The sequence below is a fragment of the Frankliniella occidentalis genome, unplaced genomic scaffold (assembly GCF_000697945.3).
Source record: "Frankliniella occidentalis isolate FOCC.00 unplaced genomic scaffold, Focc_3.1 Scaffold30, whole genome shotgun sequence".
Taxonomy (NCBI): Eukaryota; Metazoa; Arthropoda; class Insecta; order Thysanoptera; family Thripidae; genus Frankliniella; species Frankliniella occidentalis.
In genome coordinates, this window is record NW_026267160.1 from 1,815,591 (window position 1) to 1,828,181 (window position 12,591).

Sequence of the window (12,591 nt, forward strand, 5' to 3'; positions counted from 1 at the left end):
CCTTTCGCTATCCCCACGCCACCCCACCCGCGACCCCTCCGCCCTCCCACCGGAGGGGACACACTCCCCCGTGAACCACAAGTCCCCATTGTCGGCGTGACGCGATACACACCGCTGCCCACCGTAACGGCGAGGTAGGGGAGGGGTGGTTGAGTAACTCCCCCCCCCCCATCCTCCGCGAGTGGGAAAGAGGGGTAGGGAGGTGTAATTGGAAGAGGTGATGAGGTGATTATCGACGGTCTATGGTGACTAGGCGGCGCACAAGGTCGTTATTATTACCCCTCCTCGCCCCGCCACGCCCCACCACCACTGCTTGTGCTCGGCCCCGCGACGACTCACAGACGACATCTCGTAAGCGTTTTGGGGTCGGAATGACCAGGGCGAGCAAGCGGAGCGGGGCGCTCAAGCTAAAGCCTTGCCGCTCACCGCGCCGCCCCCAATCCCAAGGTCAACCACATGACCGCACGGAGCAGCGGCGGCGGCCCGGCAGGATAACCCAATTGCTGCCCCTCAGCCTCGCCCCCCTCCCCTCCCCACCGCCTGTCCGCCCTTGTTTTCATTGGTCCTTTTCCTCCTCGAGCCTGATTGGCCGAGAGGGAAGCTAGCGGGGGAATTAGTGCGAGGCTAGCCCAAACTCGGCGGCGATCCGCAACCTGACTGCATCCTGCTTAGGAAGTCGAGGGTCTTGTCGCTGCTCGGGGGTGGAGAAGGGGGCCTTGTTGTACGACCGGATTGAGCTTGGATTACTTTTAGAGGGAAAGGGGATGGGGGAGGCGGAGCGTGAAAGGAACGAACGGGAAGGGAGAAAAGGGGTGGGGGGTGCACCTCTTTTAGCTTGGGGGGTCGTAAATGCAAAAAGGGTGGAACGCGGCCCGTTGGGTGGCAGTCATACGCAACGCCTTGGTGTTATATAATACACCTTAATTAGGCACTTTTGAAGGCCTGGGGCAGTCTGCAAACGGATAAAAGAACTGAGCGAAAGTGTGCCGAGACAAGAACTTTTGAGAGACCCCCCTCAGGGCGCGGGAAGGTGTTGTTTGTTGTGGTGGCGGAGAGGGGTGGCAAAGAGAGAAATGGGTTAATATGTAAGCCGAGCGAGAGGGAGGGGGGGGGGCTGAGGCCGATAACGCAAGCACCCACCACAGCCAGAGGCTACGAACACGAGTTACTTCCCTCACCCGCAGGCGGCGTGCACCGCGCTGCAGGAGAGCGCTCTGCGGTTTCAGGACCAACTGCCTGCAGGGGCGGCGAGCACAAGATGGATCGGGGCCGCGGTTAGTCCTGGTGGGCTGTGACTCGGGGAGGCGGGGCGTGGCCTTCCCGGGCTCAGGGGCTGACTAAGGCGCTGCTTTCTCTTGCTGGCTGCGCACCCAAGGGAAATCTCTGTGTGACTGCTGCTTCCGTCAGTCGCATCCCGTCATGCAGACGGGCTTAATTAAGCGTTGCGCTGCTGCGCTTCTGCTGCAGACACGTGCGCAACGGAAACGGAACGCAACAAACATGTTTTAATAAGGGGATGAATGTTCGTCGTCTCCTGCAGCTGTTGATGAGCTGCCCAAGTCGTTTGTTTTTCCCACCGCGGTGGTTTACCCTGCGCTCCACCGTGCCCCGCCCGCCTCAGCTCCCTGGAGAGGTGTAGCGCGCCGAGTCTTAGCCCCCCGGCTTGGTGGCCCGCGCACCGCCTCGGAAAGCCCCTCCTGCCCTCTTTGTATGTGTGTACCCGAGCGAGATGATGGTGCCGGAGTGCGAGTGGGGACCTGCCGTCCGGAGCCGGGGCAGAGCCGGGGCAGAGCCGGGGCAGAGCTAGGGCAGAGCCAAGGCGGAGGTGGCTCGGGAGATAAGCGTCTCGTGTCAGAGTTTGTAATGGCTTCCCCCTTTCGATGGCGTGTAATCGGTGTTAGTAATCTGACTGCCTCTGTGATATCCACTCCGGAGCAGGAGTGTGGTTCGTTTACCGCCCCTGGAGGCATCGACCTGGAAAAGACAACGCGATTGACTCGCCGGAAAAAGAATTTTAAAATACTGATGCTAGTTTGTGAATGTTTACATTCCATCCGTTTTGTTTTTGTTTCCCAATTGTATTTGCTTTCGCTGTGCGGCTGTGGCAAACGTGCGAGCGACGAGAAAGATTTAGGAACGTACGGTTTCATTTTCCACGTCTAACGTACGAGGCGAGTTTCCCTTCGAAGTGGCGTAATAAAACTGTCTGCACGGTTGTGGCGTGGCGCGTTTGGCAGCCGAGCGCGTCCGAGCCAAAGCCTCTGTGGATCCCGTTCCGTTCCGCGCTCACGCCTCACAAACCACCACCGCCGCCCGCCACGATTTTCAGCTCCTTGCAACTCAGACCCTGCCCGGCTCTCTTCCGCCACCCTTTTCCTCTCTCCTCATTGCCTTTACTTTCCGGGTTTTCTCATACCCTTCTCTCTCTCTCTTTCACATGCGGCCACTAGAGGAATGTAAAGGGGTCTCCTCGCTGTGCCACCCACAATGAATACATTAACGAGGGTCGACATGGGATCGACCAGTCAGTGGACGCCGTGACAAATAATAAAACTAATAGAGTGGGGCACGCCAAGCGCAGACCGGCACAGAATTAATTAAAAAGTATAATCAAGGGAGACCGTCTTTTTCTAAACATGGCAAAAGTCCGCCTCAGGGCTGAGAGCAAGGCGTAACGAGATAAAGGTGGAGAGGGCCGGGCGGTGTTGTGTGATTCAGGGTTGCAGATGGGCACAGTAGCACCAAAGAGTCGCAGCTTCGAGGAGAAAAGTTGGAGGGTAAAAGTCGGTAAAAGTAGTCCACGGAGGAGGGGAAACGTGTGGCGACAGGAATACGATTGTTTTCTGCCAACCAGTTTTTAACCGTAGAAAATCATCAGTTATTACAAACGTTATCGTTCAATTTCTTGCGCTCCTTCTTTGCACTGTGAAATACTGTGTTCCAGTCTTAGAAGCAGTGTTGGCAGTACGGGCACAGCAAATTCACTATGGCTTTCAGCTTTTCTTCTCATTGTGAGGTGACCGTTCATTATCTCGCTGTTAAGAAGGTCCCGTGGTGAAACTACTGGGCCGGGCGTCCGTGCATGAGGCGATTCGTATAACTCGATTATCTCTGTGCGGTTGAGAGCACATTATGTCGCTTCTTCCGCCGCAACCACCTCACTGATTTCATTACCTCACAGCAATTAACTTGGGAGCGACGGAAAAATTTGCGTCCCCATTAGTTTTATGGTGGTTTTACACCAGACACTGCTGCTTATTCACTTCGCACCGTTTGTCAGGTCTACGACACAACAGTGTCGCAGGCTTGCATACCCTAGGGACCATGGTGCCTTAGGGGTGGGCACATTGGCAGACCGTTATGTCGTGGCCCTGACACTGCCTATGATATTATGGCGTCAGTTTGACCCACAGCCCCCGTGTCATTTTATATTTCGCCCGTCATTCACCATGGCGAAACCGCAAAGTTGAGCCTATGCGAGCTAAGATAGCGCCTGGTAGCTAGGCAACATATTGCCTGCAATGCTCGCGTGCCCTGCGGGCTGGCCTACCCAGAATCTCACAGGCGCCGAGCTCCCGTAATTTGCCGATTTAATTTGAGAAAAATGTATGCAATTTATGAACGCCATGGTTATTGATGGTACTCCTCTTCTCCACCAACCACCCTCCTATTTCTGACCCCTCCCACTTGGCTGTATATGGTTGAGTAAATCAATAAGAATCAGAATAGAATAGGGAAGTTTCCTTTTGAATATGCCCTTAATGTATCGTTCTGAAAAGTAACAAAGCTAACTCTCGTTTCGAGTATTTCTAGAAAATTTGTTTTGTTCTCCATTAACATTTTTGACGTAAGTCCCTCCGCCATTAGTCCCCTTAATTATATTCAGTTGGATCTTCATTCTATAGGATGCTGCTTTGCGTTATGCTTCTGAAATCCGACCCGTTTCTCAAGTCTTGAGCCCCTCGCAAGACGCTATTAGGAAACGAGCTTATCTCTCAGGCAAGTTAGTAGCGGGAACGTGGGATAGTACAACAGAATTCTCCTCTTTGATTTACAATGGGAACTGAACAGGGTCTGAGTCAAAAGATGCATGTCTGAAAAAACATTTCCTTTTTATGCCTAAATCTGGATCGATTATGGAAAATGAAATATTAATTCATTAATATATTCGGTAGAAGAACAATATTTCTTCGCCCGTGTGGTAGCACAATAATAATTCTTATTGCGCTCTAATCCCTATTACTGCCGCATCGGCGTCTAGTCTTTATTCATTGGGAGGGGCAGGTGTTTCTAAAATTAACGACCTAATCCTTTTCTCTTTTGTTTGTTGCAGGCCGGACCCAGCAATGGAAGGCTTAGAAGAGGGCCGGAAGTTTGCTCATGGGGGTCCAGTCGTGCGGCCAACCTGGGCCTCCCCATGCAGCGCGCCGCACCCCGCCATCTGCCCCGCGCACCACCCTCGCACAGGGCCCACCTGATGCAGCATGGAGCCTGTGCGGACCAGCGGAGGGGAAGGGGACGGGGCTCCCCCTGGGGTTCCTCATGGGGCTCCCCTTGGGGCTCCCCTTGGGGCACCCTCCCCCTGCGGAGGTGGAGCAGCAGCAGGCGGCGGAGGAGGAGGAAGTCTGGTTGGGTTGGGTACCTCCGGGGCGTTGGCGGGGGTGGCGCTGTATGGCGGGGAAAGAGGAAGTGGATCGGGGACCTCTCAGTCACCATCACCGCCACCCACGGGCTCCGACCTCGTCATCGGCGACTTCATGCAGCGGCTGGGTACTCGGCTAAACCTTCTCGAGAGCGAACTCAAGTACGCATGGCGCGCTCTCGACCTTCTCTCCCACGAGTACATCCGTATGTGGACCCGCCTAGAGAAGCTGGAGGCGCTGCTCTACGAGCAGCAAAACGTCATCGGGCAGCTGCTAGAATTCTACTCCTCCGTTGAGGCTGGTGATCCTACGGCTCACCGCTTCCCGCTGGACAACGCCAGACGAGCTCTGCAGGCCATCGCTGACGCGCGCATCGGGGGATTTGATAAACAAAGGGCCATCGAGGCTGGGGAGGCAGCTGCAGCAGCGGGGACGGCTGCGATAGACACTCTGGTCGATGAAATCTATGGCTTGCCAGGGGAGGCTTTCTACCGCAGTCTCAACACAGCTTTTCGGGAAGATTTGATGCACACGGAGAACACCCCACTTCAAAGCAGTCAGCTAGGAATGATTTGGGAAGAGGCTGAGGAACTTGAAGAAAGTAAAAAGGACGAAGGTCGCGATATTTCTAGTCTTATTAAGGAACTTGTGGACGTACCGGAAGTATACAGTGCATTAGACTACAAAGATTACCGTGGGAATTCTCCTTGTGTGAGTGAACACGACTTAGCTCAGCTGTCACAGTTAAGTGCAATAGACCAGAACGCTCTTGAAAAGCTACAAGAACTAGATCGGCTGACAAACAAGCTCCAGAGAGACTCAGCAAGCTTAAAAGAATTAAAGAGCCGGCTTTTAGAATCACCGCGGAAGTCACGAGCCACAACCTCGTTACTGAGTGGCAGAGCAATAGAATCGGAGACAAGTACAGAAGCTCAAGTTGATTCATGGACACTAAGTTCTTCCTCGAGAGACGATCTTCTGTCTGGTGCCTCACCAAGTACATCTGGTTATAAATCTCGGACAATTTCGCACCTGGATGCAGGTTCAAATGATGTTGATCTCACTTCCTCCTTAGCTAGTATTAGTGGAACAGCATCACCAGGTTCTACATCACCGAGACATAGGTCTCTCTTAGAATCGTCTTCGTCTGCCTATGGATCGTCGTCCAAAACGACCTATAGCAGTACACTGTTTCACGGAGACATGGCATCATCATGCTCTTCCCTTGCTAATAAGACTGCGAATGAACTGTATAGTTCCTCCACTGCCCTTTCAAGCGCACTGGAACCAAGCAACATTTCGTCCAGATTATCAGACCCCATCCAATGTTCAAAACTGACGGATGGTCTTTCTTCGACACGATTAACAGATGGTCTCTCGCTGACAAGGTTGTCAGATGCACCATCTTCGTCTCGAATATTAGAAGGCATATCATCTCCAAGACTAGGAGATAATCTCCCTTCATCTAGGTATACTGAAGGATTATTTTCAGGTTCAAGAGAACGTGTGTGCTCGCCTACGTCTTCTATAGCTAGTGTACGGACTAGAAAAGATGGATATGTAGATAGTATTAGGATAGATTCTGATTTGTCGGAGAGCCTAGCTGGTTCGTTTGACGCTTCCTCAAGTCCTCCTCCCCCAGCACCAAATGATAGTGACCGACTGAACAGAAGAAGCTATGAAATCCCTGCAGATGATAGTGCAGTTATCGAAATGATGATTCAAGAAGAACAGCAAAAACAAGAAGAAAGAAACACTCTCAGCGCCAGTTTGGCACAACAACCAGGAAGACTGAGTCCCCACACGCCCCGTTCACCTAAATCCCCAAGACTGTCCCCGAAGCACGTGTCCAAGTCGTCTTCGTCAAATATCATTGCTGCAAAGTCTGACTCTGGTTTGTCTTCCATGAGCGGGTGGTCGAGTTTGGAAAAATCTCCAGGATCTCCCAAAAGTGGAACAAACAAAGTATCATTACATACATATGATAATGCATATCTTGAAGTAGAAACCCAACAGTTGCAGCTTGATGCAGCTCTTGCAAGTGGTCCTATCCACACGTCCCCGAGAAGATCACCTTTGCCATCTTATGGAGAACAGACATCTGGACTACTTCCGGGTGGTCACCACATATCAGCCTTCACGACTGTCGCAGCGGGGAGCTCTTTAGATGAACCCAGTCGACTTTCGTCTATCGATCTGGCGTCACTATCCATGGTCCCTTCTCCTGCACCGCTAGTTGATGCGACAGGGAGCCCGAAGTCCCGTTCGACATATTCGTCACCGTCTTATTACGCAGCCAAGGGAAGTACTAGTGCTGGCGCTGGATACAGTGATATGCCTTATAGCATGGACCAATCTGCACTGTACAGCATAGCCGGTAGCAGCAGGCAGCCGTCTTATTCATCACTTTATGCTAGCATATCAAAATCACCACTTGTTGAATATCCCGACCTTATCAGACCAGTATCAAGAAGCCAAATCCACAGTAGTTCATCATATTCTGCGTTTAAACCGGAACCGGAAATGCCTCATAGTTCTATAAACATTGGTTTCCCTACTCCAACTAGGTCTCCTCTTGGTAGTAGGGAGAAAAGAACTCGACTTTCAAGAGTTCATTCCACGGGGTCTGTACCTCCCACTGGGTCGTTGCCATCCGGGTCTACATTACCACCAGGAAATGCAATGCCTTTAGGGGCGGTCGGGGGAGTCGCCAACATGGAGGCCTACAAGACAGCTATGTACCGGACCATGTTTCCTACTGGGAACATTACCGACGCCTTGTCGTATTATCCAACAAATTCATCCCGAAATGAACGTTTCTTGGTGTCCTCATATCGTGACGGTCAGTGGATGAGCAGATCAATCGATGGCACTGGAGAAAATTTGTCTTACGACCCGAGTATGGCTTCTATTAGTTCTAATGATACCAGTACAGGTACCATTAGTTACTCATCCAGCCATACAACGAGTGCTGCGCGGTCGGATAGGATACCAAGGTACCAACCACCACCCACTTCGGCACCTCAAAGATCTCAAATTAGTTCAAGTTCATCAATTGAGTATCCTCAAAGAAGACCAGCATCAGAAATGGACCTTAGGTATAGAAATGTAAATGAAGATTATGAAAGTAGGACATATAGACAGCCAGAAGAGGAAAGATTTTACAACCAAAGTGGCGTAATAGTTTCGCAATCGGGTTATTTGTCAATAGCCTCTCATGAATTAAGAGAAGCACACCAACAACCGGAAGAAAAACCTCCTAAAAAGCCAAGGAGAACAGGAAGTTTAAAGCAGGCTATGAGCTCTGTGAGCCAATGGTTACCTGATTTGAAAGATCTTAACGTACTTTCTAAACGCCACAGATCAAATTCCTTACCATCGGGTGTGCACACAGATGACACTAAGGTGTCCAAGGACTACATGCGTTACTTCACTCTTGCCAGATCTAAGAACGGAGACCAAGCTGGTGGCAGTAGGAAAAAGAAACGACACCCTCTCGTCTCGACAATGTCTGGGTTTATTCAAAGAGCAAAGAAAAGAGGGCCTCTTTTACGGCACTCGCTCTCTGACACGGAAACAGAACCGAATGAGCCAGAGTGGTCACCTCCCAAGGCTATGAGGAGTCAGCGGAGTATGGGTGCTGCGTCAGATTCCGACGATGGAGCTTTCGAGCGCGGGTTCGACAGGGTTGTATTTGACCGAGTGTCGGCAAGGGGAAGCAGCATGCGTGCTCCAAAGCGCGACTCCATATCATCTTTAGAAACTAGAAGAATGGATGATAGCGATTTTACTGCTGACAGTCGCTCGCAGTCGAGAGAAAATCAGTGGGCTCCCCATGGAAACGATACCTGCAGTCGAAGCAGAGAGGACAGTACTGATTTATCATCCCTTTTTGCGACTATAGGTGACGTTAAGAAAACAACCCAAAACGGAAACGGCACAGAGTTAGAAACAAGCTCACAACAAGAGAATATTCAAATCCCTCCGCTGACAATTCCTGCTGCAAATCGAGAATGGGCTGCCTCTCGAGCTTTGGGGAAGTATAGGCAGCGCCAGAGTAGTAATAGTGTAAGTGAAGCAATGTCAGAGGGATCGGACGAGAAGACAGATGAAGGCCCAAGTCCTAGGACTAGTCGCCACGTCGATAACGATATCGTGCCGAAAATAAGTGAAGATGACTCTGCAATGTTTGAAGAAAGGGAAAAGAAAATAATTGAAGAACCAACAATAATACTGCCTCAGCCGTCGTTAGGTCCGCTTCCTGTAATCCAATCAGAAACGCCCACTAGTATGGATGCCCACATGCAAGCCCCTGGAATATTTCAGGCGCCCTCTCCGATGCCATCCGTCATTTCTTCACCCACGCCTTCTCCGCAGCCTGAGGTTCAGGAGAAGCCGGAGGGAAGCCCAAGCCCGTCAATGCACCGAGGTCAAGTCGGCAATAGACACTACCTTCCCCGCCACCAGCAAAGCCTCGAAATACCAAGTCTGGGCCGGGGAGGTGGTTCGCTTGAAGATGACGACAACCGAAGCACCCACTCATGGAGGAGCACTTCCCGCGTGTCCTCAAGGAGACAAAGCACAGAAGACAGTATCGACAGTGAGGATGAATGGTATTGGTATGAGTTAAGAAAGCTTGAAGAGATGGAGAGGCAGTCTCACTTGGACCACACTGACCGTGATGAGGCGCTGCCCATATTAGCTACTCAGTACGAGCAAGAAGACGAATTAAAACAGCAAATGTCTATCGTCATGCAAGAGCTAAGGCTAAAGGTTAAGCCGACACCCGACATTGAAGAAATGCCTCAGCATACCACTGTTGTGCAACCTGAAATCCAGTTGACAGAAGTAATAGAAGCACCTGAACCAAAACAGGCCAGCACACCTGTTGAAGAAATGCACTCTCCGATCGACAGACTGGCTGTACACACCGAGGAAGAGCACTCTTCTGGCGACACAAGCGGGCCTGATAGTCCACAACAAACAGATATTGAAGATGACTCTGACGTAGCGGCTGCGGAAGAGGAAGCTGCTCGGTCTCGGAGGAGCTCCAGTGGCTCCACTCTGAGGCAGCAACATATGCAAGGGTCGGACTCATTAAGTCGCGATGGATCCATAAGTGTGGGGCCGTCAGAACGATCTATGTCCGTCCAAGGCGACTCGGAAGAAACCGCTACTTTGCGAGAGGGTTCGAGATCGACCAGCGTTGGACAAAGTGAAGAGGGTGACAGGAGAGGATCGACCGCCACCACTACGTCTGCCAATGCCAAGATGCGCTTCGGTGAATCCGACAGCTTTTCTTCTTCCAAGGAGGAAGGTTCCAAATGGAAACTTCTTAAAGCCTTGAAAGAACGAAAAGCTGAGGAAAAGACGATGCAGGAGGAGAAGGCAGCGGCGGCAGCGGCAGGCAAAGAGGTAAAATAAGAGTAGTATTCTAGTAAAACAGTTATCTACACTTTTAAAATGTGTCTAATAAATGTTTCTGCAGCACATCAATGCACCTTTCGCGGCTCTGCTTGTTTCCTTTAAACTAGAAAATATGTTCAATGCCATCGAACACATTCATCATTATTCACAAACTGTACATGTTGAATTTGTCAATAAAAAATATATATTTGTGTCATCTGTACTACTTCTCTGTGCATTAGATATGACTTGCCCTGTGCCCTAGCTGTTTTCTCAAAACTAATATTACGATTTTTAATTTATTTTCTTGCATTTGTTACAGAATGGCACTGGTGGCGATAACAACAGGTCTAGCGGGTGAGTTCATTCTTTTTTCACGATCAATGATACTGTAGAAAGTACGCTCCTTTCCACCGTTACAAGTTCAATCGATGTACGCACTCATGGCGCCTGCTTGGTAGGCAACGTCTTACCTGCAGTGCATGCGTTTACTCCGGGGTGGGCCACACTGAGTCTCGCTGCACTGTGAAAAATAGTAGGAAGGCTCACAGGAAAATTTTCCTTGAGGCAAATTGTATAATTACAATGTGTAATCGTAAATATACATGCAGTACGTATCGACTAAAAATCCATTGGCGAGTAAAAAATGTGCTCTCGTAAATTTACAACTTAAATTATTATAATTAATTCGAGTTTACAAAACTGTTGTAAATTTACGACGGTATTTTTCACAGTCCGGCGATGAGCAGGCGATGAGTTTCCGTAGTTTGTCGAATACATCTGGGAAAAATTGACGTACTTAATGGAAGACGCAAATAATATATCGGGTGGGCCGGTCTGCACTAGTGATTTAGCGGTGGGTAGGGGCAGGGGCCCAGGGTGTCGGTGGTTTGGCTGGATCGGTGTAGGACTCAAGGGCAGCATTGATGGTGTGCAATATGCTAGCGTTTATTTATTATCTTGCCCCGGTGTAGCGAGCCTTCATGTCCCGCTATGCGCAAGCATGGCATTTGATTTACTGCTCCTAATGCTGCGACAAGGGGTCGATGCTTTAGCCTCTGTGCATGAGGTCGGTCTTTCTGACAAATTGTCCGTCTTGACGCGCGTTTGTCCAGGTCTGATCGAAGCCTGATACATTATTCTCGGGGGTATTTCCGAGTCCTTCGGTCCCTTCAAAGATTTGTATTTTTGCTCCTGGGGTGCTGCTGGTGTGAAACGGCTCAGTTTTGCTCTATAATAAAACTGTTCTCGTTTGTTACAGACATCCTGGCGCAAATGCCTTCTACAGCAATATCGACAGTATGCCGGACATCAGGCCGCGGAGGAAATCCATTCCTCTCGTCTCTGAGCTTGTGAGTATTACGTGGGCGCCTTGAGTTGGGTTTCAGTTATCAGTATTTGGGGTTAAATTACATTAATACACGTCTTGCTCAGTTACATTTCTGAAGGGCCATACTCCTTAATGGAGCTTCCTTTTCTTGCCTTGCCTTCAATGTTGGCACCGTTGCATGGGCTGCTAGCTTGGCGGCCAGCCAGATGAGTGTAGGCTCGTCGTGATGGTCACCTTCGGCCTACTCGGCCTGGCTGAACGGCGAGCCGAATGGCCACTCGCTTTGTGTGCCGGGCCGCGTGCTGAGGCACGAACGGAATGGAAAGCTGCAATATAATTATCTCGCTTGAATGTCAGTTTGCTCTGGACCTTTTTTTCTTCCGCTAATTACGTCGTAATTTTCTCAGAAGTGGTGGGATTATAGAGGGGACCTCAACTCGGGCAATCTGGTGTACACCTACCCTGGAAATCTACGGTAATCTTCGGTTATCTACAAATGAATTCATCCGAAAACCACGCTTTATGCCTACATACACGGTGAAAGTAGTGTGTTCTGCCTATTTACATGTGTCTTGTGACGACAAGTCCAAATATTCCTAAAACAGTCTAAGCATTCTGGTTTTTCACCCGACGTGAGAGTTGAGCCCCCCTCGGGGATAATCATGGTTTTGAGGGTAGTTATACTTTATTTCTTCCTCTACGCTCTTGTCAATGTTTCTGCTCATATCTACTCTATCTCGCCTATCCTATCCTGTCTATCCACCCTGTCTCTCCATCCTCTTTCTCGTCTCCCTGACAGCGACACTGACGTTAGCCTATCGTTGAACTAACCTTGCGTAAGCGTTGGTTTACCCTTAGACTGAACTGAGAAGTGTTCTGATTTGGTTTCTGTCTCTGTCTCAACCTACCTTTCTTCCTCTGCTTCAACTTTTCCGGCAGAAAGGACAGCGTATGCAGTCGGTATTCGCCCAGGTACACCTAACGTGTTTTGTGAACGCTTTTGTATTGGGCTGAGCTGCCCTGTTTGGCATGACCAAGCCTTTAGTTTGCTATCCTGTGCCTTGCGTGGCGTGACCCGTGTTTTTTGCGCTGAAAAGGTAACTTAAGCACAAGATTTCTGTGGATGAAAATCTTACCCCTTCCCTTTTACTTTTGCTCTATCTCTCTGTATCTCTCTATCGCTCTCTCTCTCTCTCTCTCTCTCTCTCTCTC

General features: G+C 50.2%; 1 protein-coding gene across 1 annotated transcript in view; it reads left to right on the forward strand.

Moving 5' to 3' along the window:
- LOC113213910 (uncharacterized) overlaps positions 1–12,591 on the forward strand; it is a 77,860-nt gene that overhangs the window by 34,126 nt on the left and 31,143 nt on the right. The window contains exons 3-5 of the mRNA XM_052265773.1: positions 4,334–10,058; positions 10,372–10,406; positions 11,311–11,401. Of these exons, the coding sequence (XP_052121733.1) occupies positions 4,485–10,058; positions 10,372–10,406; positions 11,311–11,401 (5,700 nt within the window). The 5' untranslated portion in view covers positions 4,334–4,484. The remainder of the gene's footprint in view (positions 1–4,333; positions 10,059–10,371; positions 10,407–11,310; positions 11,402–12,591) is intronic.